This window comes from Meriones unguiculatus, chromosome 15 (genome assembly GCF_030254825.1).
Source record: "Meriones unguiculatus strain TT.TT164.6M chromosome 15, Bangor_MerUng_6.1, whole genome shotgun sequence".
Taxonomy (NCBI): Eukaryota; Metazoa; Chordata; class Mammalia; order Rodentia; family Muridae; genus Meriones; species Meriones unguiculatus.
This window is the reverse complement of record NC_083362.1, coordinates 58,384,567-58,410,463: the sequence shown is the minus strand read 5'-3', so window position 1 is coordinate 58,410,463 and position 25,897 is coordinate 58,384,567. Positions and strand designations below refer to the sequence as shown.

At 40.7% G+C, this 25,897-nt stretch overlaps 1 protein-coding gene across 2 annotated transcripts in view; it reads left to right on the top strand.

Moving 5' to 3' along the window:
• Positions 1 to 25,897, top strand: part of Abca12 (ATP binding cassette subfamily A member 12) — a 224,706-nt gene that overhangs the window by 102,552 nt on the left and 96,257 nt on the right. For both annotated transcript variants that reach the window (XM_060368592.1, XM_060368591.1), the window contains 4 exons: positions 11,996 to 12,149; positions 20,271 to 20,362; positions 22,267 to 22,358; positions 24,933 to 25,118. In XM_060368592.1, the coding sequence (XP_060224575.1) occupies positions 11,996 to 12,149; positions 20,271 to 20,362; positions 22,267 to 22,358; positions 24,933 to 25,118 (524 nt within the window). The remainder of the gene's footprint in view (positions 1 to 11,995; positions 12,150 to 20,270; positions 20,363 to 22,266; positions 22,359 to 24,932; positions 25,119 to 25,897) is intronic.

Here is a 25,897-nt window from a genome sequence, read left to right as displayed (position 1 = left end):
CAGAACTCAGTTTAGCTGAAGGAAAAAGCTTTGGGGGAAAAGTTGGAGTGGACACTTTTTTTTCCCCCCCTGAATGTGCCTTGTAACTTGGAAAGTTATTTCACTGTCTTGATCAGAATTCTGCCTACTGGTGTTAAGACATTGTTCCCACTTGACATCATTTCCCTTCTGAGTGGTGAAGAGAGAGTAAGTAACACTGTTGTTTTTTCCCTCTGTGTGTGCACGCACATGTGCATTCATATGTGTGTGCATGTGCTGGCCAGGGGTCAACACTGGATGTCTTCCTCATTCACATGTGACTTTTTTTGAGGAAGTACCATCTCTCACTGAACCCGCAACTTCCCAGTTCGGCTGGAATGGCTTATGGGTAGGGATCGGGGTACCTCCTGTCCCTCACTGACATCAGGATCGGGGTACCTGGCTTTTGTCATGGCTGCGGAAGATTGAGTTCAGGTCCTCATCCTTACAGGGCAAACACTTTACCGAGCAAGCCATCTCTCCAGCTCATCTTCGACACTAGTGGCAAATACCTTCATTATTTCCATTCCCATGGAGGATGAAGGATGTGGAGCTACTTTTAGTGATGTTCCTGGGCTGGCCTGAGGACAAGTTCACTAGGAGGCCCTGGAATGAAGCTTTTGTACCTGATAGGTAGGATTCTTCTTGTACAAGAAAACCCATACACATTCCCAACGTATCTATTTATTTATTTATTTTTGGTTCGTATTACGGATGCTTTAAACTGAACCACATTTCCTTGACTTCTCTGGGACATGTAATTCAAGCCGTGAACACCTTGGCCAGCACGCGCAGACCTATTGGGTGTCACTATTGGGCGGGCTTTGGTTTTCTGACCCTTGCTTTCGCTCTTCTGATTTCCTCATTGCTTTATTGTTCTTCCTCATGATAGAGTGTAGGCTTTAAGAAGTCTCCTCAAATCCCTCGGCAATGAAATCTCCACCTCCGAGTAACGTCTTAAGTAGGTTCTGTGCCACAGACAGCAACGCGCATGTCCAAAATGCTTCCTGCTTCACTGAAGCTTATACCACGTAAGTGGGATGGCAGGCAGCTCACAGACAAGTTTTCAAGGTCAAAAGGTAAAGCCGAGATATGTTCTACTGTAAACTATTCCCCATTTCAGGGTCCTTTCAGCAAGAACGGGAGGGACCAGTGTGCTCCATGGAATATTCACTTGTAGGACGTTATTCAGTGCCACCTTAAAAAAAACACGTGAAGGGAAAAAAGGGGAAGGAAAAAAAATTCCTGTGATCATGCACATCTAAATATGGAATTAATTAAAGTTAGTTTTTCAGGGTGTGTGTGCGCACGCTCCCGAGTACTCATGTGTCTGTGCATCTGTGTGTTTATCTGCAAAACTTTTAAAAGTGCTTAATATGCAAATATATTCAGTGTTTCCCAGAACGGGAGTCTGACTTAAGTTTCTTAAACTCTTTGGGCCCAAGAGCCTGGATTATGGAAATCTCAGATGCTCCACCACTCTCCACTCGCTTCAACTCAACATCCCGTCTGAGACCAGAATAGCAGAGAGGCATTAAATCCTCCACTCCTCTCCTCCCAACAAGCTTGGTGCCTCTGTTGCCTAGAGCCCTGGGTGGTCTGCAGTGCAGATAACCATTCATGCAGCATTTTGCTCGCTACTCCTAGCAGATGTCCTGGTGCAGTAGGATGGTCCTCTCTAGAGTGGCCTCCTTTGATGAGGTCATCTGGGGGTTGCTGGATCTCAGGAGGGGGTGGGGAGGGGGGCTCAGGAGAGGGCTCTCCTCAGTGACTATCACTGCAGGACTCATGGCAGAAACTCCCAACCCAAGCACCAGGCCTCTTTGATATTTCTCGGCAGCACAGTTGTGCCCAGTGGACATACATCCAGCCTAATTCAGCCCCTCCCGCAGGCTGAAGGGAAGGTTTCTAAATGAGTAGGTCCAAGGGAATCAAGGGACTAAGTTTACAGCAAGAGGGTATCTCAGAATGAAGGGAAGAAAGAATCTAGGCTTCATTTTTTTCCCCCCTTAAAACTCTAATTTAGCTGTAGAGAGGAAAAATAGTTGCTTAAGATTCTGTTTACAGATGGCAAAAGCAGAGAGATTTTTTTTTTTCAAAGATGAAACTGAAGTTCTGTTACTAAAAAGAAAGTTTTGGGAAAGCAAGGCTGTTCGTTACTGCTGTGCTTATCTAGAAAGATCCACAGAGCCTCTAAGATACACCGCAGACCTCAACATGTCTGCCCCATGGGAATATTTTGAATAGTGTGGTTGAGATTCTTATTTTTAAATTTCCCCAGATGCAATCCACATGGGAGTTTCATAACTGCCATGTACCTGTTTCTGTTCTGTCGCCCACCTGTAAATCAAGATTTTTTTTTTTTTTTTAATTTAAATAGATCAGGGCATGGATGTGGGAAACTCCCCACCCAGCAGACTCTAGGCAGCATTCAGAGAAGAAGGAGACACATTTTGTAATGGACACTCAGTGAGTTGGAATTCTAGAGCCCTTTGTGCTAAGCATCAACTCAGGGTCAAAGAAACAACAGCCAGAGGAACAGCAAGGTCTGGAGTCTAAACTGCATTCTTAAAAACAAATTTTTTTTTTTTTTTGTTAAAAGCAGATGAACAATAAGTCAAATCATAAGGAGGCAGGGATCTTTTCCCGCTTGGCTGCGTTTGTATCCCGTTTCTAAATTATCTCTACAGGGGTAGTTTTTGCACCTTTTAGAATTTGCCTGTGTCCTTGGCAGCAACTCTGAGGGAGGTAGTTGTGTATTTAACAATCCCAGCGCCAGCCCAAATGGTCCAAGGTCTGTTCTTAGTCTTGCTGACTGGACTTTTGTTTTGCCTTCAGAGTGCTAAAGATTAAACCCATGGTCTTCCACATTCTAGACAGACGCTCTACAACTGAGCAGTATTCCTCAGATGCCAACCAGTCGGACGTGGGACCTCACTGTCCATTGCTGTAAGGTTTAGACAAGGTACCCGAGCTCTCACCGTCAGCTGCACTTCCCGGCTTGCTGAGGAACCTGAACTTAGTTAGAGAAGCACCTCTCCTATGGAGCAAGACTTGCCTGGGGAGAATGAGGCAGCATGTGTCATAGTACCACACCCACTGAGCACGCAGATTGAAAAACTACTGCAGTTGCTACAAGTATATGTTATGAGTTACTAGGTACAAAGAAACATCATGCAATACTCCTATGCATTGGCTCAGGGAACAGAGATGGAAGACCGGGCTGAGCAGCAAAGCCTCAGCCAGTGAGTGGTAGAAAAATAGAAGTGTTGTAACAGCAGCCCACGTTTCTATGGGACCGCCTACTCAGTGCTCATAATGTCTTTCATAAGCGTCATCTAATTAATCTTCCCTGAGCCCTGTGAGGCAGCAAGGCCCATTATCCATTTTATAGATGTGGAAACAGGTTTAGAGAGGTTAGCTTACCCTCTGCCCACCTTTGATTTAGGAATTCAACAGCAAGACCCAGGAATGGGCCTGTTTTTCTGAAATCCCAGGCTATTCATTTCAAGATAGTAAAATGTAGCTGAACAAAATGTTTTCAATGTCAAGTATTCTATAGTTGCATTTTCAACATGTTCCTGAACTAAACCTTGCTTGAGCTGCCAAATGGATGTCAGACCTGCTCAGACTGTCCTTTAGGATTTGTCACGTGGCTCCTGAGAAATGATATATGTTAAATTTCATTTAAAGCTATGGTATTGTCTTAGTTAGCTTTCTATTGTTGAGAGAAAGGCTGTGGGCAGAAGCAGCTTGGGGAGGAAAGAGTTCATTTGGCTTACAGGTCCTGATCACTGTCTACCAAAAAACAGGAATTCAAGCAGGGCAAGAGCTAAAGCCCAGGCCATGGAAGAATGCAGTTCACTGGCTTGTTCCTCTTGGCCTTCTTGATTTGCTTTCTTATCCTACTCAGGATTGCATGCCCAGGAAAGGTGGTGAGCTCCTCCCCCCACATCAATCATTAATCAAAAAGTACTCCATAGGCCAATCTTATTGAGGCACTTTCTTAACTGAGATCTGCTCCCAACCCCATAACTCTATCTCGGGTCAAGCTGACAAACAAACAACCAAAAATAAAAGCAACAACAAAAATGATCAGGATAGGAAAATTATTTTCAAAACAAAGCTTTTCATTTCAGTATTTGTTTAAAATATATGTTTTCCTATGTCAGGTATTTCTGGGAGCCCACAAAAATAAAGGCATCCACATGCATTTTATTTGGTAAACATATGAGGGACTTGAAAGAGAGGGAAGTTTACACCCATTGTTTCACGGCTTTATATACCTCCCAATTCCTGACTTCATGATAACTCTTTATGTTAAAATAGAAGTTTTCATTTTTAAAATATAAGAATGAAGCTTGCTTCATACCTTATTTGATGCCAAGCACAAAATATTTTAGTAAATATTTACTGAGGAGAGGAGGGAGGGCTTCACTGTGTGGCTTCTATGGATGCCATATATTAGAGAGATTTTCAGAAGCACCAATACTTACGAAATGTACAAGAATAGGCATCATTGGTTATTTTGAATAACTAATGGAGGCCACCATTTATTTATTTATTTGTTTGTTTGTTTATTTTCGTTTTCTGAGGCAGGATTTTCCTGTGTCGCCCTGGCTGTCCTGGAACTTGCTCTGTAGATCAGGCTGGCCTTGAACTCACAGAGATCCCCTTGCCCATGTTTCCACCATGCTGGGATTAAATACATGTGCCACCACTACCCAGCTGGCTCTGAGTCTACCCATTATTATGAATACAGTACTATCTATTGAAGGTACAATACCTATTGTGTTTACTTTGACTTTGGGGAAAAAAGCTAACGCTTAGTGTAGTAATAACATAGAGGTCTTTATTACACGGAAGTCCTACGTCATGCAGTATTTCTGTGGCGTTGGGAGTTTTAACCAATCATCAATCCAAATGCATTTCATGGTTGATGACAGAGTATTGAGCTCTGTGGCTAAGACTTACACCAGAAATTTCTTTCTTTCAAATCACTTATTATTTATCTAGTATCTTTAAAAAAAAAATGCACTTTTGCTGGTTTTCTCTATCGTAGTTTTCAAAGTACTGTCAGGTTTTACTCTAGGTTGTCACACTGGGCTCCATGGGTACCAAAGACCTGACTCAGAGGGTCTGGAATGAGAGAAGCAAAAGCATCTGCCTTTACCTGCTGGAGGGTGGTGGGGCAGCAGGCATTCCTGTCAGGTGCAACCTGGTGGGAGGTCCTGTGAAGGGAAGCAGGGGTGGCCCTCTGGGCCTCTTAAGACAATGTTTATGAAATGATTTGAAAGGGCAGCTTTATGTCCTTCACAGTTTTAATTATGTCTTCAAAAATGTAAGTACAAAATTTGCTCTAAAACTACCAGAGTAAAACCTTACCTTAATAAATTATTACAAAGATATTTTTGAGAGCCATTTCCCTGCCTGTATTGTTTTATTTATAGTTGGGTACTCAATTGCTTGCAGATGAGGATTTTGGATCTTGCCTTATTTATTCATGGCTTGGCGTTGCTTCACAAAAGAACCATCATGTGTGTGATCAGAAGGCCTTCTATTAATCTGAGAATAGGACCCTCTGTCTAAAATGTTAAGAAAAATGTAACATCCTTGATGAACTACTCACTAGTTTCTCGTCCAAATTTTCTTTCTAAGACTTAATTCATCTGTTCATTGGAATAAAGATTAATTTCTTTTTACCTGGAAATATAAAACTACCATGTAGATTGGGTTCTGACCTGTTTTGAAACAAACACAAAGAAATACAAATACCTATAAATGTCACCAAAAGCCATCTTCCTGGCTGAACAGTGTCAAATAGAGGCCACTTCATTACAATAAAGACTGATGTTTCTGTTTTCAACAATATAATAAGTAGAAAAGAGTGATTGTCTAGACAGTACCATGAGCCCCATGCTCTTGAGCTTACTATGGAAGTGGACAAAAATCCTACTAGAGTAAAAGTAAAGCAGAAAGGGAGAATGCTGGGAGAGCACCGCCACATGCCAGGCCACAATGATGAGCAAAGAGATAATAAAGGAGAAGATAGGGAGAGAAATGGGGGAAACAGTCTTGCGGAAAGCAAAGAAGAAATATTCAGATGGAAGAAGAGATGAAAGAGAAAAAGAGAGCGAGAAATGAAATGGGGTTGGGGGAGAATTGGGAAGGCTCACCCACCCAGACAAGAGCTAACTGCAGTAAACAGGCCAAGTCTAGCCTACTGCTTTTCTTTGTAAATGAAGCTTTGCTGGAACCCAGGAAGCTCACACATTGTCTGTGGCTTCTTTCAAAATAAAAGTTGCCGAATTAAGTAACTGTGATGCTTTTGGTACAGTCCACGGAGCTATAATGTTTCCTACCTGACGCTTATGTAAAGGTCCACCATCCAGTTTTGTGTTGAATGTGTGCCAGAACTAGGTAGTGACTGTAAGCACAGATTGCTGAGGCCTTCCCTTAGTGTCCTGATAAACCCTAAGTAGGACTTCTGTGTCAGGAGCTGAGCTAATGTCTCTTCTTCCCTTGGTGGGAATTGAACCTAGGGTATCTTAGGCATGCAAAGAAGCTGTCCCATCACCAAGTTGCAGTTTCAGTTTCTGAGATGCTCATTTCTAACAAGGTCCTGGGTGATGCTGCTAAGGCTGTGGTCCACACTTTGCTTTTATCTTCACCGTACGTCTCACGGATAGTGCTCTAAGTAAGGACTTTTGTGCAGCAGGAAAAGAAAAGAAAACTTGATCTTTCCTGTCAGTGAGCACGGATGTATGGCCTGACATTACCACACAAAGTATGTAAAAACTCTTAGATCTTAATCTTTTTGTAAGGCTAGTTTTACTGAATTTGATTTGGTTTAGATTCATTTCTAAAGCTGTCCCATAGCTGGGCTTGATTCAACTCCCCAAAACAACTCTGAGATGTGTAATGGGACCAAGTTAGTGAAGTGGGTTTTACCTGTTCTAAGGAAATAACTTCTCCCACCCAAGGTTGGTCACACACTGTCTTTGGTGTTATTGGGAGACTGAGCCACTGGTGACTTGGAATCTTCATTCCCATCCTCCTTCCTCCACTTCCAGACTGGTTTAGGGGGCAAATTTGACCCCCAGTAGCTTTTCTCCAAGTGATGGTCATGGATGTTTTCCTGGGTGTGCATATTTGATTCTGCCTGACATCCTGAGCCCCCGAGATCTGATTTTACCTGCAAGTTTTACTGTGGTTTGGTTTGCACAGTCATGACCTTCCTCTACCTTTTTCTTAAGCCTGAGCCTGAGAACACGATCATTCGATTCTGAAGGTAAACTCTGTATGCACCTTAAAAGTTTGGTGAAAGACGGGGAGCTATTTCTCTTTTTCTTTTACCCTGGCATTTAAGGATGTAAAAGGAAACATTATTTTAGAATCCGAGACACCTTTTAGAGCAGAATAAGTTCAAGTTAAAATTAGCCACTCTTTAGAAAGCGTGTTGTTCGGTGATGCATTTCGATGTATAGTTACTTCACTGAGCAGATAACTTAGATGGGTGGAAGACAGAAAAATCCATTTTCCTTTCACAAGAAAGCCACAAGAGTTTCATTCCACTTGATTCTCACTGGTTACCATTAGAGAATTTCCACGTTTTGTGAAAGCTGTTATGTAAGAGAAAAGAAGTTATGGCTGTGAAGTAAGGATGAGTGGCAAAAGGCATTGTACACACCTAGCAGAGTACACAGGACACAGAAGATGCTCCTGCATCAGGCCCCCTCACCTTGGGGAACCCCAGATCTTAGTTCAAAGATGAAGGTCAAGTGTGTACTGCCAAGTACTGTGAGGCATTTGGGCAAAAGAGAACCAATTATTCATTTGCATGGTTCCATTGTGACAGTGTAAATATTCACTTATCAAAGATCTAGGCACAATGTTGTCACCTCTACTTTTGATACTTCATGAGCTTGTTCTTTTAATTAAATGTTTTTAATATTAATTACAACTTATTCATTTTGTATCCCAGCTGTAGCCCCCTTCCTCATTCTCTCCCATTCTACCCTCCCTTCCTCACCTCCTCCCATGCCCCTCTCCAAGTCCACTGATAGGACTCCTCCCCTTCCATCTGACCCTAGCCTATCAGGTCTCATCAGGACTGGCTGCATTTTCTTCCTCTGTGGCCTGGTAAGGCTGCTCCCCACTTAGGGTGAGGTGATCAAAGAGCCAGCCACTGAGTTCATGTCAGAGACAGTCCCTGTTCCCCTTACCAGGGAACCCACTTGGAGACTGAGCTGCCATGGGCTACATCTGTGCAGGGGTTCTAGGTTATATCTATGCATGGTCCTTGGTTGGAGTATCAGTCTCAGAAAAGACCCCTGGGCCCAGAGTTTTTGGTTCTGTTGCTCTTCTTGTGGACATTGAAAACTGTTGTGAGTTTATATTCTTTCAAATTCCTCTCAAATAAATTGCAAGTTAAAATCAGTTCCAGGAAAGGTAAAATTGGATGCAAAGCTCCCTTCTTCCCATGACATCACCCCTCCTTTCCTTCTCCTCAGGCTTCTTGTGTATGTCTGTTGACTATACCCCTGCTCATCCATCCCATCATACTAAGAAGTGGTACACAGCAAAGGAGTTTTCTGGTCATGTTTCTACTGCCCTCTTTTCTTTTGCAAAATTTATTATATGTGTAAGGACGTTTGCCTACATATCTAAGTCTGTGTAACACATGTGTGCATTGTCCATGGAGGCTAAAAGAGGCCAGTAGATCCCCAAGAAGTGGAGTTACAGGCACTTGAGAGTTGTCATATGAGTGCTTGTAGTTGCTCCAGGACCTCTGGGAGAGCAGAGAATGCTCTTAACCACTGAGCCATCTCTCCAGACCCTAGTACCTCTCCCTCCCTTCAAATCAGTGTTCATGTGTGCTTGAGAGTGAGTGGGAATAACCCCATTGGTAGAATCATATTCTGAGTGAGCAGCTCTCACTGGGATCTATGTAACAAAGCAGATGGCCATTGATAGTGACTTGCCTTGTAGGTAATGTGAAGGTCTTGCATGAGGTCCCTACAGAGGAACTGAGGCAGAAGTTTCCTAAGGAGGGGATGGAGAGAAAGGGTTAAGGGCCAACTTGATTGCTCCCTTATAGCAAGTTCCCTGAGGAAGACAGACATGGGAATTGTTGCTTCACTTTAGTTTACGCTAGGGGTTTAGTGGAAGGAATTTGTTGGTGTCAGTCACTGGGCCTACTTACATGGAGTTAGTTGAGGGGGCTTATGTTCTCTCTTCTGAGTTTCAAAGCTTTCAGAACTGCAGGAATTTGTTTCAGACACTATTGGAGATTGCTTCTGCATTATTTCTTTATGAAGGCTGTAACAGATTATTATAAACTGAGCTGCTTAAAAAAACAACAGGAATGCATTATTTCACGTTTCTGGAGATCAGAAGTCCAGACCGGAATTTTGGTGTGCTCAAGATCAAGACATGAGCAGGCCTTCATGTCTCTTGGGCTTTCTGTGGCTCGCTTTCTGGTCTTTTCTGACTTCTCTAGACAGCTGACCCCTGGACTAGTGCCTCCCTTCTTTATCTTCAAGGTCAACTTCACAGTTTTTCCTAAAATCTCTCTCTCTCTTTACCCTCTTGTTTTTCCCCTGGCTAAAACTTCTACACCCCCCTCCCCTTTCTTTCCATTGGTCAGTCTTTAGGTCATTTTGATCATCTTTCTTCACTTGACCTTCTCTGCCCTCGTATTAATGCATGGCCATGGTGCGCTCACCTCAAAATTCGTTTCTTTCTCTTTAAAATGAAAATCGACTTTCACTGACTCCCTTTTAAAACAGATTCGTGAGGAAATTAAGGTTTTGTTTCTGAGTCTCCAGTTTGGAACTTCCCTTACAGTTATAAAAATCTATCTTTTTTGAAGTTCATTGACTCTCTCCTTTTCCCACAGGAGGAATCTGGTGTTTTAATATCAAGTCTAACTGTGCCAAACTTGCATTCTATAGCTGGCCAACTGCCTTGCCGGCCATTGCATCTTAGAAAACAGTTGTTAAAAGTCAACCCTTCTCCATTGTAGTTCATGACTAATTTGGGGGGAGGGGAATCTGCATATTCATTAACATCACTCACTATTGTCTTTTATTACTTTATGAAGAATTAGGTTTCATTTTGACATTTGCCTCTTTTCCCCCACCTTTCCCCTTCCCTTGTGTCTTTCCCCCAGTAGCTTCATTTTTTACTTTTGGGTTATATATGTCTTTTGGCCCTCCCTGTCAACACGCTTGATCCAGTCTCACAGTCTCCTCTTTAGTTTCATGGTCTGCACATGCTCTTCTAACCTCCCATTTACACGCATGCAAACGGTCAAAGTTAGGATCCACATGTATAAGAAAGCGTGAATTTTGTCTTTCTGAGACAGGGCAGTGTCACTCAATGTAAGATTTTTCTAGTTCCATCCATTTTTCGGCAAATTTAATTTTCATTAACAGCTGAGTGACATTCTTCTGTGTCTATAAACTACATTTTCATTGTCCAGTCTGCTGTGAGTGGACATCCAGGCTGGCTCCCTGTCCTTGCTAGTATGAATCGTGCAACAACAAACATGGATGCACAAGTGTGTCTGGGGTAGGATGCAGAGTCCCTGGGGTGTATGCCTTGCTGGGCAATAGGGTAGTTCTATTTTTAATGCTTTGAGGAACCTCTGTACTGATGTCTCAGTGATCACACTGGTTTGCTCTCCCCCAGCGCTGCACAGGCTCCTTTTCCCTCTTACTCATCAGCACTTGTTATTTGCTTTCTTGACAGAAGCCATTTTGACTTTGGTAAAAGATGATCACAAAGGGGTTTTTAATCTGCTTTTTAATTTTTTGATAGTTAAAAGATATTGAACACACACACACACACTTTTGCTAGCCATTTGTGGGCTTTTCAAAGAGCCATCTTTTCATTTCATTAGCCATTTGTTGATTGGCAATCTCATGCTTTTGGTGTGTGCTTTCTGCTGTTCTTTCCATGTCTTATGCATTAGCCCCCTGTCTGAGGTGTAGTTGGCAAGGACTTTTGTTCCGTCTGTAAGCTGTTAACTCTGCTGATAATTTTACTATTGAGTTTTTAAAGAAGGAGCGAAAGAACATGATATGTGATAATTAAAATGCCAAGATTTGAGGAGTCTAAACTATTTGTTAACTTCTGTAAAGCTGGTTGTATCTATGTTCCATTTGATTACAAAATTAGATTTATATACCGAGGGAAACACTAATACACAGTCAGAAATAAGAAAGAAAATTCACATGAAATGTATCACCCAAATTTAAAAGGCCGTAAATGTTTTTGTCTGATGTTTCAGGTTTGTAATACAAATATGATTATGAATTTTAAAGGTTTTGGAACATTCTGCTTATGCCACTTTAAAGTATATAGTTTTCTTATCTTTTCCCTCTGGCACACTTTATAAATTTTCCGTAGGTGAATTGGTATGCTTAGCGGTCACGTAGTCTTTTGTCACACGGATATACGGATTTAATTTTAAACCACTCTAACAAGTGTCCTTAAAGCTACAATTTTTTTTACGTCGTTTTAGAGGGCCTGGAGTGACACGCTGGTTAAAAACGCCTGCTGCTCTTTGCGAGGACTTGAGCTGGGCTCCCAGCACCCACATTGGGGGGCTCACAACTGCTTGTAACTGCAACTCCTGATGTCCTCCTGTATGCACACCTCCCCACCACAGACACACATAAACGTAATCAAAAATAGCAGAAAAAAAAAATTAAAGTGTTTTTAGAATGAACTCCAGGTAGAAGTTCCCACTGGGCAACAGGCATTTTTAAGTCCCTTGATTCACTTTAGGAAGTCTAGAAAAATCAAGTTAAATCAAGTGTTATTTGCCAAGGCGGAACTAATTTCAGGGTCCCAGACAGCCTTACCCAAAATGTAATTTTATAAAGTAGAGATGTTACTGTTTTTCTCTTCCTCCCCAGGTATGTCTGTCACAGTGACAGCATTTTTATTTATCCATTTTTAATTTCAGGTTACCTCGCACCTAGAAACCTTCCGAGTGCTGGATTCTTCCCATTCCTACAAACCCTCCTGTGTGACACAGACTCTAAATGCAAAGACACACCGTATGGGCCACGAGATCTGCTCCGTAGAAAGGGGATTGACGAAACACTCTTTAAAGACAGGTACAAGGCTTTCCTAAGAATGCGAGTTCGTCTGAAAGATCAATTCTCTTTCCTTATGAAATAACCAGTGTATCCATCCTGGACATTTGTGAAAGTTTGTTTCCTGTCTAAGTGGAGGTGGTGGGAAAGGAGCAAAGTGAGTGTAAGCTGAAGTCCCATCATTATCTATTTATTTTGAATCAGTCAGTTACTCAAATTTTCCTTCTTAAGCTGAAACGGGGTTGGGGGGGCAGTTCTATTTTCTTCCCTCAGAGATTCTTTGTCCTTTCTCACCTGGTCAGGGACCCTTTGTCCTGAGTGTCAATCACAGGTATAAATTAAGTAGCAGGGACTTCATCTCTAGGAAGAATGGCAATTGTGGTCCTTATGTGGTCCTTCCAGTTACAACGAAAGCCAGGAAGCGCAAATAAGAAAACTAAAAGTTTTGCATCTCAAGATGCTAAATAATAAGGTTGAAAGCACAGTAATTAGACAGGCGGTGGTGGTGCACGCCTTTAATCCCAGCACTCAGGAGGCAGAGGCAGGCGGATGTCTGTGAGTTTGAGGCCAGGTGGGTCTATAAAGCTTGTTCTAGTGCTAGGACCGCCAAGGCTACAGAGACCCATCCCCTCAAAACAAGTACCACAATTAAACAATAACCTTTAAATGAGGTTAATTACTATTCTGTATTATGATGTGAGAAACAGCTGAAGAACGAAGATAGACAATAGAGACCATTTACAGCGTTATCATTTACAACCTCCAGTGTTTTCTTCCTGGAAATCTAGTCTAAAAAGAGATGCCCAGGAGCCTACCTGTCAGTAGAACTGCAAATAGTATTGCAGTTTGAGTCAACTGTGAGATAACTCTGTTACAGACTTAAAAAAAAAATCGTTCACTGAAGAAAAGAGTAAAGATAGTTGGTTCTCATGTTACATGTTATATTCCTTAACATGTTTCTTCTTTAATTGTATCAGCATGATTTTGACCATCATAGAAAATGACTGATAATTTTAGAAAGATCAACTGCAGCCTTTTGAAGGGAAGGTCTAAACACGTCAAGAACTGTCACGAGAAACAAGGCAGAATATACGATTGTTACGCTGGGTTGATATTCTCACTGGTTTTCTTGCTTTAGTAAGTTAATCAGGTTTGGTGCTTAAAACACCTCTAATAGTCTCACTTGTTTATTATTCAACAAATAATGATGACAATACTTCCACGGGCCAGACACCATTCCAAGTGACACAGAGGTAAAGAAGACAAAATCCTGCTGTTCCTTGAAAATGCCATAAGATACGTAGGCAATACCTTCTCCAGACTTAAGGAAGAAAAGGAACTTTCGTCCTTGATAGACAGGGAGCACGAGAGGGATGGTTGCTCAAGACAGGTGTTTTGTAACCTGAGCATCAGAGAAGACACAGAAAATAGCCACGATTTACACTTTGAATTAATTCTACTTGGGATAGTTACTTTATCTATCTATCTATCTATCTATCTATCTATCTATCTATCTATCTATCTATCTATCCATCTTTGCATCTATCATCTTTCTTTCTATTTACTTACTTATTATGACTTTCTTCTTTATGACTTTTCCAACCCATAACAGGGGCCTCATGGAAATAATACGCTTTTCCTCAAAGGACTATGTCTTGTGTAGTAGCATAGGGTCAACTGCATTAAGGTTGAGTGACATGACAGTTGGTCATCTCTGCTGCTTAAAATATCAGTCTAACTTGCAGATTATTTGTCTAGTTCATTGCATATTGCTGTGCATTCCATACTTTCTGAATTAATTGGAGCTTAATTTAGGAATTTACGTACAATAATAAAACTGTGTTAATGATATTTTCCCAGCCTGCTATTAACTTTCATGCTTAATGCAGCCGTGCAATGAAACTGACACCTAGCTACTGGGTAAACTCCTAAATGGCTTCCTTTTGGTAAAGGGAGATTCACCAGCAGAGCCTCATTAAAACAACAAACAGTCTCCCTCTTCTGGTCTGGAGTGAGGAAAGAAACAACACCTTTGGTGGCATCAAAAGAGACACGCAATGTTGCCTTTAATAGATGCTCTTCTGAAAAATATAATCACTCTGCAGTTGCTGCTGCCTGCCAGTGGCCTAGGGTTTTGATGTGATTTAGACTTTGACACCAGTCTTCTGTTAATAAATTCTTACTCCTCCTGGTATTAGCTTCGCAATGAAAGGGGGGGAAAACCCCCACAACAACAACAACAACAACAACAACAAAGGTGCTAAACTCAGCATCAGCCGTAACCAGCGGCCTGTCAAAAGAGACGGTTGCATTTATGGCTTTCCTGCTCTCCAGCATGAAGGACAGTTTGACATCACAGAGCTTAACCCTGAGCTTCCTTCCCATGCAGTGCCTAAGAACACATCGCACAGTGGAAACCCCTGGCTCATGCTGATGCTCGCACAGTCAGCGAAGGGCAGAGATCACCCCCTCAGAGCTCGAAGGGTCATTATTTGGAGAAGTGATTCAGCATTCCTGGGGACTCTAGGGAGGGGGGCACCTGCCTCTGTGGATTCCACCCCTCTTCCTGACCATACTTTTTCACGGCCCATGGCTCGTGAATCCATGTCCTTGATCTTATCGGAAGGCCCCTGCAGAACTGGAAAACCAGTTAATGCAATTTATTCAGGTTTTATTTCTTTATTTTAGTGTTAGAAAATATAACTGAGTTTTGAAATGAATCTGAAAATACTGGGAACATAAAATAAGGAGGTTGGAACAGTTCAGCTGTATAGATGAAATAGGATATGCATGTAGTTCCTATATTTTCTTTAAATTTCAAACTATAGCCATTTTAAGTGGAATCGGTGTTAAAACAAAGTGTTAAAATTTATTTCTCGGAGAACGAACTGTAAGGATGCATTAGCTGTCACGAAGGCCAATTAGTCATCCAGACTGGAGGCCCTGACTACACAAAATGTGCTCCAGACGCTGTAAGTTGCTGCAGTTGCCCGCATGAATTATGCACATTTCGTGCTCAACAAGAATGTAGAACCTCGGAGGAAAGAAGCACGGAGACAAAAATCACACTCAGATCATCACATAATATGGCAACTGTGATGAATATTTGTTCTCCGCTCTCAATACGCCCAGAACATTAGACATAAATGGTGGCTTGTCAGGCAGCTTCCTTAAAAGATCGTGGATCTTGCTGTTGGGTGTATCCTTAGAGTGTTTTGGGTAGGGAGATGGCAGGAGAGTTCTCCCAGGAGCCTTTGAGGGCTGGGGATGCAACTCAACTCTCACACACATGCACACACGCACACACACACATGCACGTGGTTCTGTGCCAGTAAGGGTTCCGTCACTAAGGACAGAAGGTGTGCTTCTGTTGGACAGAATAGTAGATGTGTTTAGGATAAACCACAGAGAATCCGAGAACTTAGGATTAGAAACATGTCGACGGAGGCATGGATTAACCAGTGTGGAGAGACTGGAGCATGACTTTTCTTTGGACTGCGAATATCGTCAACTTGCTTACAGCGCTGCCACATCTGTTTTGTGTCTAGGTAGAACACAGTGGCACACTGTCATTGAAAAATCCCCGGGTGCTGCCTCTTCCTTGTCTCTATTTCTCACGTCCCCAACACTTGTCTGTCTCCAATATGTCTCATCCCCGCCACATAGGACCTTAAAAAAAAACCTTTTGAGGTATAACTGTTCTAATTACATATTATAAATCTAAAGTCCTTCCAATGAATATTAAAACCCTAGGATAGGTCAACATATTAAGGGATTTATAAATCTTGATCGTAACTGGGTGACCTAGAAGAGAGAAGTTTCAAATGTAACAGGCAGAGATTACACCAAAGCGTGGATGACCCTGGAAGAATGAAGGTCAGAATGAAATCAGAGAGATAATTAAAGCAATTATTTTTTTTTCTGCGAATGGCTTCTGCTCAGGGATAACTAGGAAGGACAAGTGCATTAAGTAAGTGTGACCATTACAGTGTCCTGAGTCTGTATCTGGAGTTCAGTCAGTGATGAATGAATGGCAGGTGCCGCTGAGATCAGATGTGGGCTTACAGCACATTTTCCTTCCAGATGTCACTATATGTGATTGTGATTCTGAGGAAAAGATGAAAAATACTTATAAAATTTTAACTAACCCCTAGAGATTAAAAAAAGAATGTCAGAATGTCAGAATCTTCTTTCCAGGATGGGCCATATGTCTCTTTCCTAGTAAGAGTGCTTTTTATAGACAGACTTCAGTACGTCACACAGACATTACCTATCCAGGTAGTCTTTCCCTTTCAGGAAACGCTGACACCCGGTGTAAGTGCAGAAATGCTATTATGATGATATATATAGATAAATGTGACATTTCCCAAATGTAGCTGTTGGTAGACATGTCTGGGAAGTCAAATCTATTCTGGGTTAAGTTTTCATCAGAACTGAGTGGAAATTTTAATACAAAACATCTCTCTTATGGGGTTCTGCTCTAGAGAGATCTTCATAAATTCCCCTAAGGCAAAGGTCTCATCTCTGACATGCTAAAAGAAAGGTACTCGACCAATTCTGTGGAGCTTGCACGTAGAGATCAGATGGACCAATGAAGTTCCGTTAAACAATGTTATCAGCCACTTTCTGATGTGAGTCAGGCATTCTTGGATCACTTCCAAGGGTAAATTTTCTCGAATCAGATGGCCCTATGTGTCAAATTCAGAGGCCATCCACATTTTGCATAATGCTTTCATATACTCCCAGAGATGTCTGATGTGAGATAGATTTTCCGTGAGTTCATTACAGCTATTCAGAGCTCCTGAATAGGAGCTTTAAGTGTTTTAAGTTGGCTTGTGGGAAGTGTAAATGGGGATGAGTTATCCATAAGTAATCACCCTCAGTTGTCACAGGCTCCGGCAGTGTTGGTCGGCTTTGGCACAGCCGATACTTGGAGCAGACAATTCGTCGTTGAGCTGTGTGTTGGAGGGTGTTTAGCATCACCACTCGCCTCTGCCTACTAAGCACCAAGTGCATTCTGTCTGCAGTTGTGACAAATGACTATGTCTCCACACACCGCATTGACAAATACCCTCTGAGGGAGGCCAGCAAAGGCGTTCTTGGATAAGAGCCAGTGGGGTAGTGAAACAACGAAGGAAGAAATCAGGTACCGAGGGCTAAGATGAACGTCGTGAATCTAAGGGCTGTGCTCTACACAGATGACCAATGATAGCTCCACATTAGCGGCTCTGTCAGACTTTCTTAGCATTCCCTGTGCCTGACCTTGATTAGCTTCTCCCGTGAATATTTGAAACTCTTGATTTTCCTATTTGATGTGCCCATTTTAATTATGTGGGGGAGAAGTTCCATCAACGTTGGCGAGCTAACGATGGTCACGGCTAGAGAGGGGTGCCGCTCTGAGCCTATGTCTGTGATACCACCTCTGGGTCTGCAATGATGCCTGCAGACTTGGACATACCTATGAGGAGGGGTCCCACATAGATAATTCGCTCACCTATTTCAAGTTCATGTCCCTAACATACAGATGAAGGAAACAATATCTGAGGCATTTTAGGGAGAAACAGAATGGAAAGTTCTAGTTTCCTCTAGCCCCAATGTGCTTGGTCCATGTCTCTGCAGCACCATCTCTGTTCAATTGGGCCATCAGATCAAGGAGTCCACTGTTAGGTGGACTGTGCTAGATCTTAGGCTAGAGAGGTGAATGAAACATGGTGCTTGGCCCCTGGTATCCACAATGTTACAACCTAAAAATGCATGAATCAATGATGTGAAGTAACAGCTTCATTTTTACCCCCTTTAGTGGTTTGTTAGAGGGATAGTAAAGTTATCTTTGTTTGACAGAAGTTGTATTTCAACTTACAGTCTTGATATGAAATAAAATTGGAGAGATGCCCCCTCCCCAAAAAGATGAACGGCAAGGTTCATATGATATTCTAACTCTGCATGTCCACAGCAGAGCCTCACAGGAGGAAGTGGGCAGGCGTGTCACTTCCTGGTGCAGAGAAGATCCTTCAAGAACCGGAACCTACACAGCATCTTGTCTGGAAGCACCACTTTGCTGATGGCAGGGATGGGCAGGAGCTGTCCTCTTGGCAGGAGTAGCCCGGCTCTATGTGGCAAGAGTAGCCTTGGTTCTCCAAGACAATTCTTAACTTCCCAGCTCCTCATCCCTTTTCCCCCTTACTTATTCAGCTTATCATTCCTTGCCTCTTTCTTGCTCTTTTGATTTTTGTCACTCTCCTCAGATTCTTTTGGCTGTCCCTGGTCCTTAAAATTTTCATGAAGGCAGTTTTTTTTTTCTTTTCCTTTCTTCTCTATTTTACAAATGTGTTGATATTCAGTGGTCTTCCTTATAGAGTTACAAGCTGGCATGGAAAAAAAATCTCAAGGAAAAAAAGTAAACCCAACTTTCGCCAACTTTCTTTCTTTCTTTTTTTCTTTTTTTTGAGAGAGAAGGGAAAGGTTCAGGTCAGCTCTTATTTTCATCTGAATGGCTTTTCCATCCAAATAGTCAGCATAGGAATGTAAAAAGATTTAGGGGAATACAGTCATGGTCATGAATAATTCAAATGTACATTAAGAATGCAGAACTTTTGGAGCAACCAGTACATTTTAAGGAGGATATTGGAAAAACACTGGGGAATAGAAACAAATGCTACCTCTTCTTGTCATTTTTATAAAAAGAAGCCACCAAAACAAAACCCACTACCGAACGAACTTTCCCAACTATAAATTGCTAAGATCAGCTTTATAAAACAGGGGTCTGGCTAAAACACAGTTAGTAAGTAGAATTTCTTTCCATCTGTACATATTTTAATTATTCTTTTCATACACAATTACACAAAGTTCACCAACGTCCCAGAACTCTGAAAATTATTTCAATCTAATTTTTTTTCTTTTTCTTTTTCTTTTTTATATTAATTATAGTTTATTCATTTTGTATCCCAGCTGTAGCCCCTTTCCTCATTCCCTCCCAATCCTACCCTCCCTGTCTCATCTCCTTCCATGCCCCTCTCCAAGTCCACTGACAGGGGAGGTCCCCTTGAATCTGACCCTAGCCTATCAGGTCTCATCAGCACTGGCTGCGTTGTCTTCCTCTGTGGCCTGGTAAGGCTGCTCTCCCCTCAGAGTCAGGTAATCAAAGAGTCAGCCACTGAGTTCATATCAGAAACAGTCCCTGTTCCCCTTACTAGGGAACCCACTTGGATACTGAGCTGCCATTTCAATCTAATTTTTAAAATACAAATTGTTTCTACTTGGGGGACTGGGAATATAGCTCGCTGGGGATATAGCTCAGGTTCTAGCCTGGTGTGCATGAAGTCCTAAATCCAATCCTCACTACTGAAAAAATCTAATAAAATGTTTGTTTGGTGGTTTTTTTTATTTGTTTTTTTTTTTTTTTTTTTTTTTTTTTTTTACTTTGGTACTAGTCATAAATATAGGGAATGCATTCTTAAAATGGTAGTTACTAAATTTGAGAAAATTCAGTAATATTTTCTCCCCAAAGCTGACATTGTTATGTGGCTGTTGTCACCACATTGACACATTTGGTGGAATTAGAAATGAGGCTTAATGTTATCCCTTTATACCTGGTGGCACCTATGATGGCATCAAGCCTACACACCAGAAATGTTAATTCTTTGCTTTCTCCTTAAGTCTGTTTGTAAGTTCTAGTCCCCTTTGAATCAAAATGCCATCCATAATTAAATGCAGTAAACTTAAAAAAAAAACAAAAAAAAAAAACCTGACAAACAAGCAGGCCTTGTTTCTGTCTTCAAAACACAGCCCTTGTATTTGGAATCTGTCATCTTTTGAATAGGAAAAGAATGCCATAAATATTTTTTTAGTGTTTGCCTGCAATGCTTTATTCAAGTAAGTTCTCTTTACAAGAATAAAATAATAATGACTATTTTAAAAGTCTCATCTAGTCCATCATCACAGAATAAAAGTTTACCAGGCAGGAAATCTTATGCGTTCATTGGCGCATTGGTTAAGTGACTCCATTTTTTAATATCCTAGAAAAAAAAAAGGTGGAAAATTTGTAAGTCCTTGGAGCCCCTGAACTGTCTGCATAACACATTGCTTTAGTTAACTGAAACTAATGTGGATTAAGTTAGAGAGTTCTTGCTTTTTCTTCTCTAGTGAAATTCCACAAAAGTCATCCAACCCGAAGAGGGACAGCAATCTATCACTCCAGAGGACCCAAGTTCCAGAAAGAAGTCACATATCACTGGGTAAGCCAGCTTTCTCCCATAAGGCTTAGAATAGATCTTTGGAACAGTCAGCAAAAGGGCTAATGTTTAAAAGGTTTATACTTCAGATTTTCAAATAAAGATGGAGTGCTTAGATTATCCCTATGGGACCCCAAGACTCCCCATGGCTGCCGGAGTGTGGCAGTATAATTGTGCCAAGTTCTTAGGAATGATTAGAAATTAAGTTCTTACTGAAATGCAAAGAAATGCACAAAGGTGTTAAGAATTGTCCCAGAATTGAGCCTGGACTCCACCTGCAAAATAAATGAGACTGGAGTGGACAGAATTTCCAGTAACAAAAATGATTGACAAGTACTTCAGAGATCTATTGAAACTTTCATTTTAACGGGTGAAGATTATGAAGCTTAGTGAGCTTAAACACTGGGTCATAAGAACAATAGGCATTTGACGGATGCTGTCCAGTGCTCTTTGAGCTGTGTGCTTCTTTCTCCTCCTAACACCTGATTTCAAAATCTTTAGCTTGACCATGCTTTTCATAAAGCCAGAACTCTTCTAATTTGTGTGTGCCTTCTTCAGTTTCTTCACAAAAATACAACTTTCTAAGTTTTTACATGAGTGATGTTGGTTCCTAGAAGAAACACTTGTTAGAACTGCAAACCCTCAAACCAGAGGATGGCTTTACATTTATTTGACAAATATGGATTAGCTGCATGCTATCTTGCACTTAGGGAATGAGTATGTATTGGGGAACAGAACAAAGTTCCTTGCATGTTGGAATTCCATTGCTCCTTTAGGGGAAAGAAAGAACATATTAATGGAATAGTTAAAACTCCAATAGTAAGTAACATTTCCATACACATTGGTAAACCAAATGGAGAACATCAGGGTTGATGTCACCCTGGACAATGTTCTCAGGAGTTAGTGTTGTTATGTGTGATTTTGGGCTCTCTGGTTAAGTAGGTTAAGGCACAGTAGAAATACATTCAGTCTCATAGTCCAGAGTGCTCTGCTTTGCTCAGTAGCTGATTATGTTTCTCTTCCTGGATAGTTATCTCATAAATAGTTTGGTTCTAAAAGAATCAGATGGTAAATTCTTCAGCCCCATAGTCACTAAAATAAAGGCCCTCCTGAAACATGTTACTGGTATCTTTAAATGCTGATATTTTCTGTCATGAGGATAACAAATACTTGTGTCCAATATTTACAAAAGTCAAAATAATTGCTTCTAGACATTCAGGGTATAGATATGATTCTACACCTCTCGTTAATTAATGCTCTATACTCAGAAAACTCTACCACATTATAACTAGTACTAGATAAGGCCAGTTTGGAAAGTTCTTAATTAAAATATATTACAGTCTAAACTAATTGCTTCATCCCATTTATTTGATCTAAAATATCATTCAGAAACCCCTTTGGGGGAAGAGGGATTTATGATCCTAAGCAGATTTCAGCATCCCAATTGGATAATTAAAAAGAAAGACCGTTATTACCAGATGTGCGCTGGTTGATTCTTGGAACAGATGTTGGAGATGATGGATCTATGGAGTTGGTCAGGGCACCTCAGTCCTCTAAACCTACACAGAAATGAGTCTGTTTATTGGGCAATAATACTGGTGATGAAGTTTAATGGCAGAGACTGGAGTGAACACAAATGGCATCAAAATGATTGGGAGGAGAAAAGAAGTGGGGTGCCCAAAACCATGACAATTTTATGTGGAAAGAAAAGCTTACAAAATCTGCCATTTTGCCAGCAAAAAAAAAAAATGTTCATGGGAGAGTCATACATGAGCATATTCTTGCCATGGGGAACATGAGATTACAGAACATAGAGATGAAATCTTATGTGACTGTGCCCATTTGCAAGTGAGTGTATATGTATGTATTTAAATTTCTAATATGCTCTTCCTTCTACCATGCCACAGTACCTCCTAGACCAAGCTATGATTTGGAAGGAATGAACACAGAAAATTTCAATGGCAGCCAAGTGCTCACACGCATCCTTGATTTGGAAAAGGTAATTTCATTTAGTTTTGCAGTCGACAGATAATGAAGAATTTGAACAAATATATTTAACATTGATAGAGGGATCTCTCAAGCAGGAAGGGGTTTGCAGTACTTTTCCAATTTGAATACTATCTGAGGAAGGTCCTTTTCTTGGTCACTTTTCAACCATAGCTTAATTTTAAGACATTGCAAATTCTTTAAGGTTTTGGGCATTTATTTACTGCCCTGGTAAGTTCCTTAATTGAACTTATGGTTTTCACTTACTAAGAAATAATGTAGTATTTTATGTGATCTTTCAATTTTATGAAGCAAGGAAAGAAAAAAAATGAAGCTGTAACACTCTTTTGCTTTTGATGCCTCATCCACACTAATACCTTTGGACAAATTAGAACTATGGAAATCTCTCCCTTAAGTAGGAAAATCTTTTTCCTTAACATACTTTAGAGAGCTTGCCTATGGAGTTTTCTCTTTCCCAGAGATCATCTACTTTATGATTCTTCTGACTGAAAGATAATAAACACACTTTTATAAGAGGTATGAGCTGGCAACCTGAAGGCTTTCTCTCTCGTATGTGCGTGTGTGTGTGTGTGTATGTGTGTGTGTGTGTGTGCTTGTGTACAGAAATTAGACTTGAGTAGCTTTAAAGAACAACTGTTACTCTGCAATCAACTATCCTCTGCTATCTTTCAGCCACCCTGGTTCATATACTCCTGCTATCATTCTTTAAAAATATGGCTGACCTCCATCGTCTTGCTTTCCTCATCCCATCTCTTTTATCACAGTTTCCTTCTCACACACCTTATCTATGTAGCAGGCACTTCTGAATCAGAAGACATGCCTCTGACAGTTATCCTCATTCCAGTAACCCCAGCCACTACTGCTCACCGCGAGTTTATTACTGACCCCTGGGTTAGGTTACCATCTCTGTGTGCAACAGAGACATCTTATTGAACTGAGTCATATCCTACGAAACCAAGTCATAGAAGCAAACAATAACATGGCACAAAAGTGGATTCCACAAAAAGACAGCACAATCAACACGGCAAAAAAAAAAAAAAAAAAATTGCTGACTCTGCCTGTGCTGCTTATGAGAGGAGATTTGCTTACTCTGTATATTCTAGACATTGAAAGATTATATTTTGTCACAACTGAGGTGGCTAAGGCTCCCTTGGTGGCCTGGAAGTTTCTCAGCATTCCCAGTTAATTCCACTTTAAGTCCTTCCCTCACTGGGTCTGTGTGTACACCAGGAAAATCGGTACTATTCCGCTCTGCTTTTGCCTTGCCTCCTGGCAAAAGTTTGCATTGGATCAGACAATTTCTTTATTGCATAGAATATAAACACTGTTCTCAAAATTACTGTTTTACTGTATTGGAACTCCTAAGTTCTCTTTTTTTCATAGGGAACGGGATTTTAGAATTTTGTAAGACAGCACAAGGCCACATATTCCAGAAATATAAGCCCCAAGTGCATTTTGCGTGGGTGGATACATATTTTTAGAGTAGTTGGAACAAGGCAGGGATGTAAGAATTAGGATGACATATTGATGCCTGTGTCAGCAATCTCTCTGATTCCTTTCTTTCTCTTTGCTGCTTTCTGCAACCCTTGCAGGAATGAGTAGAGAAATCACTTCAGGGTGAGTTTACGTGTAATGTTAGATCAGAGCTGTGGATGGATGACCAGAAAACTTAGCACTTATAGTGCCTCCTAGATATGTGGATCCTGTCTTGTTCCATTATCCTTAGAAGTTGAGTTCCTGGAAAGCAGAGTGTAAATTTTGTGAGGTAAACATAAGGGGAGAATGGAGTTGGCCTTTACCTCACAAGTTATAAGAGTTAGTTCCTGGAAGGAATCCCCCAAGTATTACAATTAAATGTAGATATTGCTGTAAATACATAAACTATTATGGTGATCAATATCATGCTGAAGGAGTGTTTTCATCTGCAGTTCTTCTGTATGATAAAACACATTGGCCAGTTACAATGATTTTATTATGAAAATTATTTCCCTAAATTATTGCTTGTTGTAAATATCTTGACTTACCTATTTAAAAACATTTTTGTAGTGTTTCTTTTTAATCTTTCTGTACTTGAGCCTGAAAGGAAACACAATCCATCTCTCCATGTTTGTAAATAAGCACAATTGGTCCTAAGAGTAGACCCTGAAGCATTTTTTGAGGTCTTCTAAAGATTATGACCAATTATACAAGAAACACAGGATTAAGGGGCTCAAGCTTATGCTGCTCAAAGCTCAGGAAAAAAAATAATATGACTTTTGTTCACAAAGATTTTTGTCAGAAAATATTTGGTGCTATAAGGTTCTCTGGTCAGATATAAGGAATGGGTTCAGTTATACAAATCAAATGTGAATCATTTAAAGTGAAACTATGACAAGAACTTACACCTTCATGCATACGCTTCCTCCACAACCCCACAAAGGCAAACTTGTGCATTTTATTGTTAATTATTGTTTTAAAAACCAGAACCTTAAAAAGAGGCGTTGATAGGCCAGTGACCTTGAAGATGAAAATCTTTTCGCATCCATATTTTCTAATATCACTTCTCTATTCTCCCACATACTTCCAGCTGTTGAAGCAAAATTCAAGCGCCGAGGACATACGGACAGCACTGTGTGAGAGCTACCCGGGCTACACCGCAAACTACGCCTTCTCTTGGCTCACTCTAGGGAAAAATGTTTTCAACACATTTTGCCTTTCTAACATGACACTTTTAGAGTCTTCTCTCCAAGAGCTAAAATATCTGGTCTCTCAGGTGAGTGCCGATAACATATATATATACAATGTATGTACATATATATCCCAAACCTTATGCACAATTAGAGGAATTATTCTTCCATTTTTGGATCTCCACACTGACTCACTATGAATTACTGGGCAAATCTGTGGCTCCCTTGGATTGGGAAGTATGGACTGGAATATTTGTAGATCTTCAGCGTAATTTGCTCCCACACAAACACTGACACGCAGTGTTTAATGTTAACTGCTGGTTATTTATCATTAAAATGTGCGAGGCTGAAATGATTTGATGTTGAATTTGAAATATTATATATGGCTAATGTAATATACCTTGGATAAAATATGGCTTGGCTCTGTGATGAATAAGGAATGTTTTCCCTGACACCTGGGAACGCCATTACACAGGGCAGAATGCAAGTTTAAAAATTAATATGTAAGAGTCATATCCTTGTCAGAAGTTAGAAAATGGATGTCTTTTTATTTTTCTAATGACATCAAATTTCATTTGGTGACTTCTGATGCAATCATTTATCCCTGTCCCTCAAATTTTATACGTTGAAGCCAATGCTATTCTGATCAAAGTGTCCATGACCATCCGTGTATGCTAGGCTTAAGTGATGATGGCAAAAACAAGAGACCAGTAGTTTAAGTTGATTGAAACCCACTTGTAATGAAATAGTTAGAAAAATTAAGAATTCACCAGAAATTTTATAGACGGGAATCAATAGAGCATGCCTATGTTACCATTTCCCCTTGATTCTCTAAATTATGCTGAAAGTAACTTTTAATTTTTTA